A 16,179-nucleotide genomic window follows, 5' to 3' on the forward strand; every position below is an offset into this window, starting at 1 on the left:
TCCTTAGTTTTTCAACCCACTTTGGAAATGACCATAAGGGCCTATTCAGTCGTATACGATTTCGTTTCATTTTCGTGCAAACTTTCGAGAAAACTTTACCCGGAAGTCGTCCCACGATCTATATTTAGAAACGTATTGAGCAAGGACTTTTTCCAAACACGAATGAACATTTCACATCTGTTACTTGATTGATTATCGTCGATTTACAATAGGTAAGATCATGAAATGTGTATACACATCTTAATGGCCATATAAGTCACACTGTAAACTAGTGGCGTTAAAACGGACGAATGGAATAAAGATGAAATGTTTGTGTGTGAAGATCCGCTCTCAGTCAAACAGAAAACAGACGAAAGGTTTGAAACAGTATTTGTAAAGTGATGGTATGACACTGAGTCACCACGGCAGTCTCGTGAGGTTGTCTGTCACAAGGACTATGGTGATGTTAGGGAGACACTCGAGAAAATGTCATGGATATTTTCTCAAGACAAGGAATCGAATCTTTTCATTGGCTTAATCTTGTGCAAGATTTAGATTTATCATTGTTGTCTGTGTTGTCAGGGCCCCAGTCAAAAATTGAAAGTGTTGCTATGTTACCTGATACCTGTTCATTAAACATGATCTGCAAAAATCGTTAACAAATATGGATTTACTCAGAAATATATGATTTGATATTTGATATTAACAGTTGATAATAGAAGCCATAGAATGAGATGGCTAACCAGGGACAATAAGTTGGGGCCATAAGTTGACAGTTCTGTGTGTTTTTAAATCATGCATGAAATTATTTCCGAGTGTGACAACACTCCGTTAGTTCATGCCCGATTCAATTCTCAAACCAAAACAATCGAGCTCTGCACAGTGAAGCCGCAAACTGGCTTCAGTCATGTTTTATCATGTTTATGTTACGTGCAAATTAAAAAGAAAGAAGTATTAATTGAAACTTCTTCAAATCGGAAGTTTTTGACTGGAGGCCTGGCAAAAAGTATTTATATATACAGTAAACTACGGTTATAACGAACACGCTTATAACGAACTGACGGATATAACGAACTAACTTTTTAGTCCCGACTATTTGCTGTAGTTATGCTGCATATATGCTTATAACGAACTACGGTTATAACGAACTAAAAATAGTAGTCCCTTTGAGTTCGTTATATCCGTAGTTTACTGTAGTTTAAAACAATGTGATCATGCTGATCGTCAACTGAAGTTGACTGAAGCTTTGTCTTTACTCAAACATATAAAAATCAGAAGGAATGGGTGCATAGTCAGAAAGAAATGTATTAATTGAAAGCTTAATTAGATTAGAAGCAAATGTTTATCAGAGCCATGACTGTGATATAAATATGCCTTGGTCGTATGGGGCCAATCAACTCTCCTACGTAAAGTTCTCTGTTGCCAGTCTAGTACCTCTTACACTTACAATGTCCATTCATGTTTTTTCATCAGTTTCATTTTGGACATGTCTACACATTTAGATAAACATATGTCATGATATGTTTGACTTTCATTGAGAAAATATCTAAAACTAGAAAAACTATGTACATTTGCGCATTTTGCCTCTAGCTGTCATCGAAAACCTACGGAGAGCTAGCGAAACAGTCATATTGATATGTAATGCTATATTGTCATGCACCTCACTGTCACAGTTGTAGTAGTAGTCACACCGAAGACCCGGGTTCGATTCCCGACATGGGTACAATGTGTGAAGCCCATTTCTGGTGTCCCCTGCCATGATATTGCGGGAATATTGCCGAGAGAGGCATGCCAAGAATGGGGCATGTTTGATCAGAACAGGGTGCTGAACCCTAATGATCATGGAGGCATGTTTGAACAGAATAGGGTTCCTAACCCTAAGGATCTTAAAAACATGCCTGTTGATGAATATTGAATATTGTTACAACAGTTATCACTGTGCAAATTAAGTCAAGGGTCCTAGCCAAAGAGGATGATCACTGTAGCAACAAGAAATAGCCAATAGAGTGCCTTCAGCATTTGTTCAGATATAGAATATGTCAACAGGAGTCGATCAAAGATTAAAACACCAAGGCTTGCTGAGAGCAGTAGGTATCATCAGTGGTGATATCTGGTGCTGAACTTGTGTCTTTCACGCTAAGCTATTGTTGAGAAGATTTATACTAACTGGTGTATCATGTATATAGGACTAGTTAGACTAACATTTAGTCTCTGAAATCATATATTACACAATATCCTTCTTGACTCTAAAAATAAAAAAATACCCTATGCTGATTTCAGAATAGAGCTAGCTTGAGCTGGCTAGACTTGCTTTTGTATGCATTTCTAGATTATTATTTTTTCATAAAATAAATATATTCCACGGTCATGGTGCAGGACTAAGGACTAGTGGAACCTGCTTGTTATTGTTTTCTGCAGACACAGTCCGCATCCAGAATGTTGATCTTCATAATATTATTATGGAATGTTCGGATGAACAAAACCGTCCAAATGGCATGCTGGTTTTCTTGGGGGAATTAGTCAGCAAAGAGCCGGAGTCATAGGAGATTAATTACAATTTTATTTACAAGAACAATTAATAATGAGCAATTGACAATATCTTAGAAATATAGCTGGGGGTGCCACAGAGAGTTGGTACAACCCTCTAGGCTGTGGGAGAGAGATCTGCTTGGTTAGAGTGTCAAACCCCTTCTGCCTAACATTTTGCTTCAGTATGTATTTAACAAAAATTAGAACAATAAAAAGGAATATGATTGGTTGATACACGATGGGTTGTGCCCTATGCTAAATGAATGGCTAGACAGAGGTGAATACTTAATCCTGTTAATCCTGTTGGCACTAATCTTGTTGACATATTTACTGGGTGCTTGGAAAGAGATTATGGTATCACAATAGACGAGCTTGTATTGGGGCTAATCCTTAATGAGTCTAAATTGAAGTAATTGCTGAATGTTATTCTAATACAGGTGACAGATTTACTTAAATAAAATAGTTCAAGGCAATAATACCTTAGGCATTTATCTAAAAGCTTCAAATCTATTAAACTATGTAGACATAACTCTTGTCTTATTGAATAGTATGTCTAGGAGATGCGCTCCCATTACCTTAGGCTAACATCTATCTAACAAGCTATAACTGAATACTGATATTTTATATATGCATTTTACCTGATGATAAGTATTACTTGCTAAACTATAATTATATGAAATGATGTATAAAGTATTACTTGCTAAACTATAATTATATGAAATGATGTATAAATATTACACCATGATAACTCATAAAAGCACTGGATGTGGATCTAATTATTATAGGAAAACTTAGTATAAATGTTATGTCATGATAATATTATACCATGTATACAGGGAATAAGACATATGGCTTTCATCATTAGTGTTTGTAAAGCAGGTATTGTAGTTGTAACATGGCAATATAGGCAGGCCATGACAGCCCAAATTATGAAGTGATGTTTTCTTCTGTTTCGAATTGAGAACCTGTTGATAAGAAACATTTCTAATCATTTCATCATATTGATAAATAATATTTGGGTTGACACACGTTTCCATTAGTTTTGCATTATGAAACAGATTTGAATAGTGTTAACATGGTTAAGCGCTGTGGATAAATCCACAAAAAGAACTGTAAATACATTTGAGAAGAGTGAACGGAGGTTACATACAGTACAGACTAGGGGCTGTTGGGTAGCCTGGTTAACACGTTCGCTCGTCACTCCAAAGACCCGGGTTCGATTCCCGACATGGGTACAATGTTTGAAGCCCATTTCTGGTGTCCCCCGCCGTGATATTGCTGGAATATTGCTTAAAGCGGTGTAAAACCATACTCACTCACTCACTACAGTACAGACTAACATTTTGTTTCAGAAATAAAGTTACCTCATTTAAAAATACGTATATATCTACTAAATAAACAGGAAAATCCAAATGGATACCAGAACAATGCTTGGAGCTGAAGCAATCTAGACTTGCCAAATCATTCTAGACTTGAGTTGTAGAGGTGTAATGATATGGTCTGGTCATGATACAATACATGTCCTGATACTATGACTGTGATGCGATTCACATCACGATACAGGACTTTGATTTCAAGTTGATATTCTTTCTTTTCACAGGTGAATTACAACCCAGAAACATTTGTTATTGAATTTCAGAAATCAAAAATGGGATATTGTAAGGCAGAAATTTATTGGTAGAGGGCACTTTGAATGTTATGCTATTTATGTCCAGCCATGAAATACTAGAGACTCTGGGTAAGCTGGTGGTTAAACAGTTCCGTTATTATTCACAAGTTTTTACCACGTTTACACCAATAATACTTGTAATGTATCATATGTATCGTGATACATGGGTTGTAAGTCGATGTATTGTATCGTGGGCCTGGTATCACGATACAATAGTGTATCACCATATCATTACACCTCTATTGTGTTGGGCCCGCCTCCGTGGTCTAGTGGTAGAACGTCCGCCCAGAGAGTGGAAGGTTCGGGGTTCGATCCCCGGCCGCGTCATACAAAAAGACGTTTAAAGATGGTACTTCTTGTTACCCTGTCTGGCGCGGGCATAAAGGGGCTAAAACAATGACTGGTTGGCTCGGAGTCAGTATACTGTGTCTGAGTGGGGTATTCATGTTAAACTGCGGCATGGTATCTCAACGGGCTAGCACTATAAATCGGCATCAGTCCGGACTAGTACAAGCAGTCACACAAACACACACACGTACATGCACGTCGCTATATAAGTGCAATAATCTTGGACGTTAAACTCCATCTCACCTCACCTTACCTCACTATTGAGTTGGATTTCTTTTTTAATTATTCTCTGTGTCTAGGAGAGGGACTAGTTACAGTAGGCAGAAGCTGTGGGTGATCACTGATGAGAAATGGTCATTGATATTTTGAGATGTGTGTACACCTCTATGAACTGTCAGGCCTTCCATGTCTGCTACACTGTGAACAAGATGACTTAATGTTGATCATGTTGATGTTTATTCCTGTTTTCAGGTCAGAGTGAGCCTGCTTCAATGGCTAATGATCTTCCGATCGTGTCAGTCTGCATCGTCACAGACATTGCCAAATGTCCGGGGAATCATTCTGTTGTAAGTGGAAACTTGTGTCTTCTTAATGTTGTAGTGCATCACTCATCTTCCTGAGGCAAGGGCATTAACTGACTGTAATCATGGTAATAGTCCAGTTTCCACCCTTGCTGAACTAGGCTGGGATTTCGGAGTTACATTTTGGCTGGACTAACGAGTCTATGCATAGTCCAATCAAAATTGTGTAACAAACCTGACATCTGGTTCATAAACAACATAGATTTCACCGTGCAGATTTTGTTTGACTGCAGGATGTGCTAGACATGCTTACCATCAACTGGACGTCGACACATATTTTGCAAATCTGTTCATGTTTCTATTCAAGGTGCTCAAGTGATTTGGTGCGCTTTGCAGGGTAAGACCCGTTTTATTAGAATATAGATCTTGATTTTCGATCAGATCGTTTTCACTGGGCGCCACCATTTTGTTTGAAGCAAATGCAAGTGATAAGAGAGTTGGAATCTGATTGCATGCAGAAGAACACGTTGTGTTTAAAAATGTTGAACACAGCCTGACACAAATGGGTGTGAGAGTATTTCTTGCTGACTTGGTTGATGCATGTCATCATCCCAATTGCATGGATTGATGCTCATGATGTCAATCACTGGACTGTCTGGTCCAGATTATTTACAGACTCCCATCATATAGCTGGAATAGTGTGGTGTTAAACAACAAACAAACAAACAAATCCTTGTGTCTTGTCAGATTGAGAAAACCTTCAATGGAGCGGAGGAGGCAGACCTGTGGAAGGATGGAATATTCGGCCGTCGAGTCACCAGATACTTGTGTGTGGAGAAGACAGTCCCTGCAGAGGTGATAAATACATCAAGCAGCAGTCTTAGAAATTCCATGTTTTTTAAGACTTACCGTAGGACTTGTGTAAATTTTGTTCACTCATCCCCAGTTTATGGCTCCTCCTGCTTGAATGAGTGAAAAGTGTCTACTGTGTTTACATTTTCTAGCTGTTTTATTCAGTTCAAATTTGTAAAATTGGAAAAATAACAAAATTGGAGCATTGAGAACTCAAGTGCTACTAGTCCATGACGACTACCATCATTGGGTTCTTACATGTCCTCTGCACAATCTAGTTGTCTAAGGCTGGTGGAATGGCATGAATTTCGAGAGCTTTATCAGGACTTATCAGGATGGCATAATGATGATGAATGAGTAGACTAAATGAAATATTTATGTGAAATTATGCCCACCGCATGTTGTCCAAATTGCGGTGGGCATGGTGGGGTAGCCTTGTGGTTAAAGCTTTCGCTCGTCATGCTGAAGGCATGGGTAAGCTGGTAAACAGTGTCTCACAGTACCTATTTCAACCATTTTGAAAAAATAGTTTTCGCTGATAGTGTCTTCATTTTTACATATATTAGGAATTAAATTTGTCCTTAATGTTAATATTAGTTTCAAATGATTTCATGTACAAAGTTACATTTAAAATGTTGAATACCTCGTCTAGTTTTCAAGTTGCCTTTGTATGATTTCAACATGTGGTCACTTGGAAGAGGAATTAAAGTGATGTATTTGTTTTTTTGTGCCTTGCAGAATCAGGATGTTCTAGTTGATGTTGTGATAATAAATGAGAAGGACCCAGTACCCCCTGGCTTCACCGTTCTGGACTTCACACAGGATACACGTAAGTTGCTATGGCAACACGATGCATGTCAGTTTTTTAAGTACAGTAAACTAAGGTTATAACACTCAACGGGACCACTAATTTGAGTTTGTTATAACCCCAGTTTGTTATAAACATATACACAGCACATATATAGCAAATGGCTGGGACCAAAAAATATGTCTGTTATATCTGTCAGTTCGTTATAAACATGTTTGTTATGAACGTAGTTTCCTGTATGTTGAGTCGAAGTGAATATAGAGATCTGGGGATAGGTAACATGGTTTGACAATGCACTGTATCATTAGAATAAACATGGTAAATGACTTAAGTTTTCATGTATTGTATTACAAATTTAAATCATGTTAAATATATACTACTTAAAGTAGTGGAAGGCTGTGTGTTGCAATACCCACCAGCCATGACAGAGTAACTATCGCCATATGAGTGAGTGAGTTGGGTTTAACGCCACTTTTAACAGTATTCCAGTTATATCGCGGCGTTTCAGCTTAATGTGGGAGGAAAGCCCAAAGTGATGCAGGTCTCGGACGTTTACCACTTCGGTGAAACCCACGAGCACGGGTATGGTGCTGACAAACCTAGAAACATAATCAGGGTGAACGGGATTCGAACCCACAATCATAGGCTTCTGGCGTGCCCAAGGGACGCAACTCTGCACAGCGAATCGCAGCGCCTTAGACGACTGGGCCACCCGTGCCCCCATCGCCATAGGAGAAAATCAGGTGTTCTTCAACTTCTTTTGAGTAGTGTAGTGTATTGTGACAAAAAGTATCGTGTCTTTGGCAACTGACACTGTTGGCAATGACAGTAAATACTATTTCTATCTGTTAATGTTTGTGCTTCAGGAGAAAAAGCGCTGAAGAAGCGATTGTTATGTATCCGGTTGATGAACCAAACACTGACCAATGATGCTATCACAGAGCTCATTCTGATGTCAAAAGGGACGCGGAAGCCGCCAAATGGCTACACATTTGTTGGGTGAGAAGCTGGTAGTTGTGTTTGGGGTGAAACGGAAACAGGCGTAAAATATTTGTTGCTGTTGTGTAGTACTTGAAAAAGATATTCTTAAAAGCATTGTGATTTATCAGCGCCTCTGTAGCCTAGTGGGACATTCACTGGGCTACAGATACGAAGGTTGCGTATTTGATCCTCGAGAATATAAAGAAAACATTTGTCATTTGTTCTTACATTTAGGACAAAATATGAGTAGAAGTTGTATTAATAAAATCCCTGGGATATTATATAAAATATCCGGGAAATTATAATATATTATGCAGCTAATATGCCTGGGATATCATATATAATCCCAGGGCTATTTACAACGCCCCCTTTTATGAGATTTAACCCGACTGGAGAACAATAGGATGATGTCACTGGAGGGTTTGACCCGTGAAGATTCGGGGTAGATTAGGTCATCAGGAACCCATGCTTGCTGTAAAAGGTATCAAACAACAATAAACAAACAACACTGGAGGTTTATAAAAAAAGATTTATCCTTAATGAACTTTTGAACTGGTCCCCAAGGATGCCATTGTTTTGAGTTGTGTCCATGTTTCAGAGAGCTGAACCACTTGTCCATGTGCTTCAAGATGGGGAGGGTGACAAAGACAGAGGCAAGCCACCTGTCCAGCCAGCTCCCCTACCCCATGCCACACGCTGGAGGGGGTGCGGGGACCATCAGTCTGTGAGTCTCACTCCATGTAGATCAGGATGGCTATTGTTAACCTATAACACAGTATTGGAGCTAGTAGTCAAGAATAATAAATTTATCATTTTTAATAATTGGAAGGCACCTGTGTGTAAAATAAAAATAACATTGCAATATCTTTTTCTAAGGTAATGTCATGGTCAGTTGGTTGAAATATGTAACAAAACTATGTTAAAGAATTGCTGGGGATTTCTTAGACTAACATCTAGACTCTGAAATGAAAATATCTTAGAGGCTCTTCATTTTCAGAAACCGAAACTGCAGTAGTCTAGACTTGCCAACTATTATAGACTTGCATGGGCTGTAGTTGGATATATTTGTTCAGGATCTGCAAAACAGACTGGGTGTTTCTTTGAATGACAAGTTACGGAGTCATCTCCCTTCCACTTGCGTTGTTTTACTTCATTTCTTTTGATACAGAAATTAGTCAACATTAAAAAAACAACTTTCTCTTAATTAATTTTTAAGTCCTCTCAATGTTTGGTTGTAAGAACTGTACTGATAAGAACAGCACCTTTCTGTTGGCTGATGCGTTAAGGTTATGAAGGAGGGGTACAATGTTAATTAACAAGGCTGCCTTCGTTAATCCCTAACCATGACAGCATAAACTTCTAGGATATCTGATTTATACTTATTTTTTACTTTGTCTCCTGCCATTCTGTGCAGCCTATAACTCCATGATAATCCTGGTTAGAATAGGTCTTCAGCAACCAATGTTTGTTTTTAGAGGCAACTAACAGGATTGGGTGCTCAGACTCGCCGACTTGGTTGATGCATGCCATCATATCCCAAATGCGTAGATCAACACTTATGATGTCAATCACTGGAATTTCAGTCCAGACTCGATTATTTACGGGATGCCATCATGTAGCTGGAATATAGAGTTGAGTAACAAACAAACAGACAGCTCTAAAAGTTTTGTTTTGTTTCTGAGTATTAGACAGCTGTAAAGGTTTTGTTTTGTTTCTGAGTGTTAGACAGCTGATTTGTAGTGTTTGTTGTTTCCAGGACCCCACTAGGGACGTCGCTGCCATATGAGATGAACCCTGGTGGCCAGCCGGCTGTGAACGGACACAAGCAGGGCACCCTCACCACTCAACTCTCACTTACTCACATCAACCGTAAGTCAATCCATTCCTGAATCCATTACTGAAGGGACCCGTGAAGATCAGGGTCAGAATAGGTCATCAGGAACCCATGCTTGCCGTTTAAAGCGACTATGCTTGTCGTAAGAGGCGACTAATGGGATCGGGTGGTCAGGCTCGCTGACTTGGTTAATAAATAACATTGTATCCCAATTGCATGGATCGATGCTCATGATGTCAATCACTGGATTGTCTTGTCCAGGCTCGATTATTTACAGACCACCGTCATATTGCTGGAATATTGCTGAGTGCGGCGTTAAAAACAAACAAACATTACTGAAGGTGGGTCAGTGGGTTAGCCTTGTGGTTAAGTGTTAGCTTGTCAGGCTAATGACCCAGGTCAAATCTCCCACATTGGGATTCCTTTGAACACCTTACATCTGTTACATCATAGCCGGAAATTCCTGTTTTGGCTGACCATCAATAAAGTCTTAGATTTTCAACAGATGTCCTCTTCATTTCCAACCTATCTATTAGTTGTGAGGAAAACCCTATAACTATTGTTTGATAATTCCTGGGATCTGGCTTCTAGTATCCCTAGATAGTTGACAGCAGTGAAGACAGACAGAAGAAAACAGATGTCTATTGCCTGATATTTTGTTCTTGATCTTCTACTTCTGGCATTTTATGTCAACATCATATTTCATAGTGTGATGGTCAGCCCAAACAAGAATTTATGGCAATGATGTAATGGAGGTAGTTCCTTAGAATAGAAGATATCTGTTGTCCCCTGTATTGCTTAACTATAGCAGGCAGTAGTGTACAACTTGGCTCACTCACTGTAACTGAGAGTCCACATGGCTCACAACTAGATAACGGGCACAGGTGGCCCAGTCGTCTAAGGGGCTGCAATTCACTGTGCAGAGTTGCCTCCCTTGGGCATGCCAGAAACTTATGATTGTGGGTTCGAATCCCGGTTGGCGCTGATTAGTTTTCTGGGTTTGTCAGAACCATCCCTGTGCTCATGGGTTTCACAGACGTGGTAAACATCTAAGCCTTGCATCGCTTTCCTCCCACTTCAAGCTGACATGCCGTGGTATAACTGAAATACTGTTCGAAGCAACTAAACTCACTCACTCACAAGTAGATAGCACAGCTAGGTCCCTGCATGTTTTTTATTGTGTAATTTTCTCTTTCAGCTTTGAATGGAGTGCCCTGGCAACTCAACTCCCGGTTGAAGACAAATGATGTATGTATGTTAAACCTGTAAAACTTTAAGAGATTTTCTTTATGCAGGTGTCATTGAGCATGTGGATGTATTTGATGCCCGATGTAGGCTGGAGGTTTCATATATTAAGATGCCTACACATCAAATATAGCAGCCATGATATATTTTGGACTATTAGTGTAAAACGATGTTCACTCAAGTGGATGGTCTTAATTTGTTCTTAATCTCTTTTGCAGATAACTATTCCGGAGATCAGATACAAGTCCATGATGGATGTTGAAAATGAGGTATGAGAATTGACTGAATGACACTCCTATATAAAGAGTTGACTGAATGAGGCTTCTGTATAAAGAGTTGACTAAATGAGAATCCTATTGTAAGACTTGACTGAATGAGCCCCCTATATAAAGAGTTGACTGAATGAAGCTCCTATATAAAGAGTTGACTGAATGAAGCTCCTATATAAAGAGTTGACTGAATGAAGCTCCTATATAAAGAGTTGACTGAATGAAGCTCCTATATAAAGAGTTGACTGAATGAGACTCCTATATAAAGAGTTGACTAAATGAGACTCCTATATTAAGAGTTGACTGAATGAGACTCCTATATAAAGAGTTGACTAAATGAGACTCCTATATAAAGAGTTGACTAAATGAGACTCCTATATAAAGAGTTGACTGAATGAGACTCCTATATAAAGAGTTAACTGAATGAGACTCCTATATATAGAGTTGACTGAATGAGACTCCTAATAAAGAGTTGACTAAATGAGACTCCTATATAAAGAGTTGACTAAATGAGACTCCTATTTTAAGAGTTGAATAAATGAGACTCCTATATTAAGAGTTGACTTAATGAGACTCCTATATAAAGAGTTGACTGAATGAGACTCATATATAAAGAGTTGACTGAATGAGACTCCTCTATAAAGAGTTAACTGAATGAGACTCCTATATAAAGAGTTGACTGAATGAGACTCCTATATAAAGAGTTGACTAAATGAGAATCCTATATAAAGAGTTGACTGAATGAGACTCCTCTATAAAGAGTTAACTGAATGAGACTCCTATATAAAGAGTTGACTGAATGAGACTCCTATATAAAGAGTTGACTAAATGAGAATCCTGTATAAAGAGTTGACTGAATGAGACTCATATATAAAGAGTTGACTGAATGAGACTCCTCTATAAAGAGTTAACTGAATGAGACTCCTATATAAAGAGTTGACTGAATGAGACTCCTATATAAAGAGTTGACTGAATGAGACTCCTATATAAAGAGTTGACTGAATGAGACTCCTCTATAAAGAGTTAACTGAATGAGACTCCTATATAAAGAGTTGACTCAATGAGACTCCTATATTAAGAGTTGACTAAATGAGACTCCTATATAAAGAGTTGACTGAATGAGACTTCTATATTAAGAGTTGACTAAATGAGACTCCTATATAAAGAGTTGACTGAATGAGACTCCTATATAAAGAGTTGACTAAATGAGACTCCTATATAAAGAGTTGACTAAATGAGACTCCTATTTTAAGAGTTGACTAAATGAGACTCCTATATTAAGAGTTGACTGATTGAGACTCTGGTGGCCACAATGGCTATCATACTGTCACACTTTGTAAGGGTGCTCATGCTGTCAACCACTGGTCAACCAGATCCAGACTCCATTTTTCACAAACTCATATGATATAGCTGGAATAGTGCTAATTGGCATTAAACAACACTTTCTGAGTCCCAAGACGAGCAATCTATTGCCTCCATGTTGATACCATCCCTCCTCTCTCCTCTTCAGTACCAGTATGACTTCCGAGTGGAGCGGACGGCAATGCAGGCAGCCGGGGGAAGCTGAAACCAGCACAAACTGGAATGAACTTGAAGCAACCAATTTCAGTTTTACATATTTCTTAGTACTTCCTTCCCTCTATGCTTGGCCCTCCAATGCTTTGTCCAGCATGTTTTTGCTGTAACCATGGTAACGAACCATTGAAGCGTTGCTTATACATTTCACAGAACTGTTTCTTTGTTGAAGTTGGTTCTTTTTCGGACAAACTGGTGTTAGATTTGTTTTAAAATGTCAGGTCAAACAAAACATAGTGCAATCAAGCTGAAAATATTTAAAGTAGATCAATGTTACAAAAAGCGAAACAGAAAGTAAACAAATTTGTTCCGGTTACTGATACAGCTAAAATTTGGAAGGAAAGAAACATTTTTATATAAAATGTCACCCTTGATCATGTTGATTTGTGTTGATTTTAAATGTATTTACACAACTTTCTAGTTTTTTAATTTCCTCAATGATAAATGCATGGTTTAATATTGATATTGCAAGTGTGATATTTACTTGCGAGGGACAATATGACTGTGACCTGCGCCGGCACATGTGAGCCACAGTACAAAGCAGTCAGATGGTGGTACGGAGGGAGACATTGTGGTCTGTCAAGAGTGTTTCCCCTGGGGGAAAACAACCTGAACAAAACCAGGGTAGCTTAAGTGTAGGGTCGGAGTGTAGCAGTGTTGTATCTATCTCAGTTGGATGCAAATGTTTCTTTGAACAAACGTGTACTTTAGCGTGTCGTCACATACAACTGGTGTAACAGAATGGTCACCACTGGGACACACTGTTATATTACTTTATAGATTTGTTTGTGAAAAATTGGAATTTCCGTGTTATCTGAATACATTGTATATTGCGTGTCTTGATGCACTTGATGTTTGACTTTCTGTATGCACAGTATTGAACGTGATTCACACATCAGTTTGCTTAGGGGAATAAGAAAATGTAGTGCTTTTCAGAAAGAAAATCCACTTTATATATTTTTAGGGCTTGTGGATCTGTAAATCAATAAACTGAGAAAAATCACGCTAAATATGCTCGCATACAGCAGGAGAAGGTAATGGGTACATCTAACGAGAAGTCGGGGAGAAAATGAGTTCAGGTCAACGAGGAAGTACTCTCGGAGAAAAGCTTGTTAGTATGGTATGACTCTCTATTATCGCTGGCTCCATATTATTGCGGTAACGGTAAATCTTGAAGTCCACACCCCCTGTCAACTGTTTACCTATGCACATCTAAGCGTGATATTTTATTGCTTGATCGAATACAGGACTCGTTGCAGTATGTCATGGCTACTCGTAAGTATACATGTTAACTTTTTTATGATAGTTTCTGAAATGATTTTGAAGTGGAATTACCCCTACTTCCATTCGTAATTGATTAGAAAAGAACCCATTTGTTTGGATGAAGTTCTTTAACCCAACCTAGGTCGTATGCATATTGATTATGCATAATCCAAAACAGGAAGTGATGTATCGTAACAGAAAATAGCCATACTTCAGTAATACAGAGTTGCCTGCACTTGAGTCGCTAATGACAGGTACTTTGTTTACCGACCTCGGTAAAGAAAATCAGCATCGATCAATATGTCATAAAAGTTGAACAAAGAACAAGAAACATTTATGACATATTTAATAGGTCAGTAAGTGTTTGCCATTCTGATCCATTATTAATTAACTACCGCGATAATATGGTGTACCATGCTACACTAACCTGATCATTTTAATGTTGTGTAGTTCATCTTAATATGCATCTTCCCTAGGCAAGAGAGTTAACTGACTTTAAAAGTCCAGTTTCCACCCTTGCCGAACTTGGCTGGAATTCCAGGGCTCGATCGTAGCGCCACAAGTGGTTATTACGAGTTATGTCCCTTCTAAGCCTGTCCTATGGACCAATCAGATTCCATCACTTGCATTTGTTTCAAACAAAACAGTGGCGCCCAGTCAAGACGATCTGATCAATAATCAAGATCTATATTGTGATAAAACGAGTCTTACATCGCTAAGTGCATCAAATCACGCAAGCACCTTGATTAAAAACATGAAAAGGTTTGGAAAATATCTGCTGACAACGACCAGGCGGTGCACATGCTTTGCAAATCCTGCAATTGACCGAAATCTGCGCGACAGTTTGCTGTCAAAATGTAACTCCATAATACCAATCTAGTTCGGCAAGGGTGGAAACTGGACTTTTATAGTCCGTTAACTCTCATGCTTCGGGAAGATGCTTAATATGTGTATACTCTTTGTTCATTTTAATTCTTCAATGGGATTGGGACGATACACAAAGTCAAGACCAGTATGTTTCATGGTACAGAGAGAGTGTCACAGGTTGACGAGGATGTTGAGAATATTGGGTTCATGCTGTAATGCATTTACTGTGCACACTAAAAACTACTGTACAGGCTAAAAAATTAATAGTCTTGGTTCTCAGGCTCCGCCCGCATCATCGTAAAGCTCACTACACGTTTCATTTTTATTTCCATTTTTTTAAAGAAACAAAAAAATTCTTAAATATTCCAAGTCCAATGGTAGTCAAATACTGTATTCCAGTATTTTTACTCATCGGGGAATACATTTATTTTGGGAGGCCCTTTCCCAGGTTGATTGTACATAACTGTTTTTTTGGTTACACAACTGTTTATTTGGTTAAATACTAGTTTGAACAACCACAAAAAGAACACCGTATTATACCGTAAACTACGTTTATAACAAACAGGTTTATAACAAATTGACGGATATAACGAACTGACTTTTTTTGTCCCGGCATTTTGCTGTATATTTTCTGTATACATGCTTATTACGAACTACGGTTATAATGAACTAGAATTAGATCTCCCTTTGAGTTTGTTATGACCCTAGTTTACTGTATTTTCAAAAGCCATGCCTGAAAACCAAATTTTAATATTTTTTTTAGCCTAACAAAGTAATCGTTACAGAGCTGTCATTTTCTGTTGGTATTTCAGCCTGTGATAACTTAGTGTGCAACTTAATATGTCATGTTACATTGTTGTATCAGTGAGTCGTCCCATCCCTTCTCCCTATTTTATCTTTGTTTATTTTATGTTACACTGCCTTTACAAACATACCACATTTTGGTAACTTTGCTTTTTTAGACTCACTTGGTTGAATATGAAATATTCCTGTATTGATATTATATGGAAATTCATTAAGTTTATGAAATAATTCCTTTAATGTCAATTTGGGGGCTTTTCTGGCCGTCATCTCAGGCGCCACAATTCACTGTGCAGAGTTGTGTCCCTTGGCTACGCCAGAAACCTATGATTGTGGGTTTGAATCCTGGTTCGCCCCGATTATGTTTCAAGGTTTGTCAGCAATATACCTGTGCTCGTTGGTTTCACTGAAGTGGTAAATGTCTGAGACCTGCATCACTTCGGTCACCGCCACAATAAGCTGACACACCGCAATATAACCCGAATATTGTTAGAAGCGGTGCTAAACCCCACTCACTCACTTTAATGTCTATTTGTAAAGCAAATGAATAAAATAAAATAAAGTGAACCAAAAATTTGTTTTGATAGGTCACAATTATCTTCCAATATGTTTGCGAAATAAATAAACTGAATGTATCT

General features: G+C 38.4%; 1 protein-coding gene across 1 annotated transcript; it reads left to right on the forward strand.

Annotated features, from left to right (window-relative positions):
- Positions 1 to 101: 101 nt before the first annotated feature.
- Positions 102 to 14,463, forward strand: LOC124115986 (multivesicular body subunit 12B-like). Its single transcript, XM_046477175.2, has 10 exons — positions 102 to 212; positions 4,997 to 5,091; positions 5,794 to 5,901; positions 6,637 to 6,727; positions 7,573 to 7,705; positions 8,286 to 8,411; positions 9,444 to 9,556; positions 10,720 to 10,769; positions 10,985 to 11,035; positions 12,546 to 14,463. The coding sequence occupies exons 2-10, from the start codon at positions 5,017 to 5,019 to the stop codon at positions 12,600 to 12,602; spliced, it is 804 nt and encodes a 267-aa protein (XP_046333131.1). The 5' UTR covers positions 102 to 212; positions 4,997 to 5,016; the 3' UTR covers positions 12,603 to 14,463.
- Positions 14,464 to 16,179: the final 1,716 nt, after the last annotated feature.

The sequence above is a fragment of the Haliotis rufescens genome, unplaced genomic scaffold (assembly GCF_023055435.1).
Source record: "Haliotis rufescens isolate VD_foot unplaced genomic scaffold, xgHalRufe1.0.p SCAF_8, whole genome shotgun sequence".
NCBI classification, from domain to species: Eukaryota; Metazoa; Mollusca; class Gastropoda; order Lepetellida; family Haliotidae; genus Haliotis; species Haliotis rufescens.

Bases quoted from the DNA above. Each gene is read 5' to 3' on its own strand.
- LOC124115986 (XM_046477175.2), top strand. From the start codon at position 5,017: ATGGCTAATGATCTTCCGATCGTGTCAGTCTGCATCGTCACAGACATT. The intron at 5,092-5,793 runs GTAAGTGGAAAC...GTGTCTTGTCAG, and splicing joins GTCCGGGGAATCATTCTGTT to ATTGAGAAAACCTTCAATGG. The intron at 7,706-8,285 runs GTGAGAAGCTGG...TCCATGTTTCAG, and splicing joins AATGGCTACACATTTGTTGG to AGAGCTGAACCACTTGTCCA.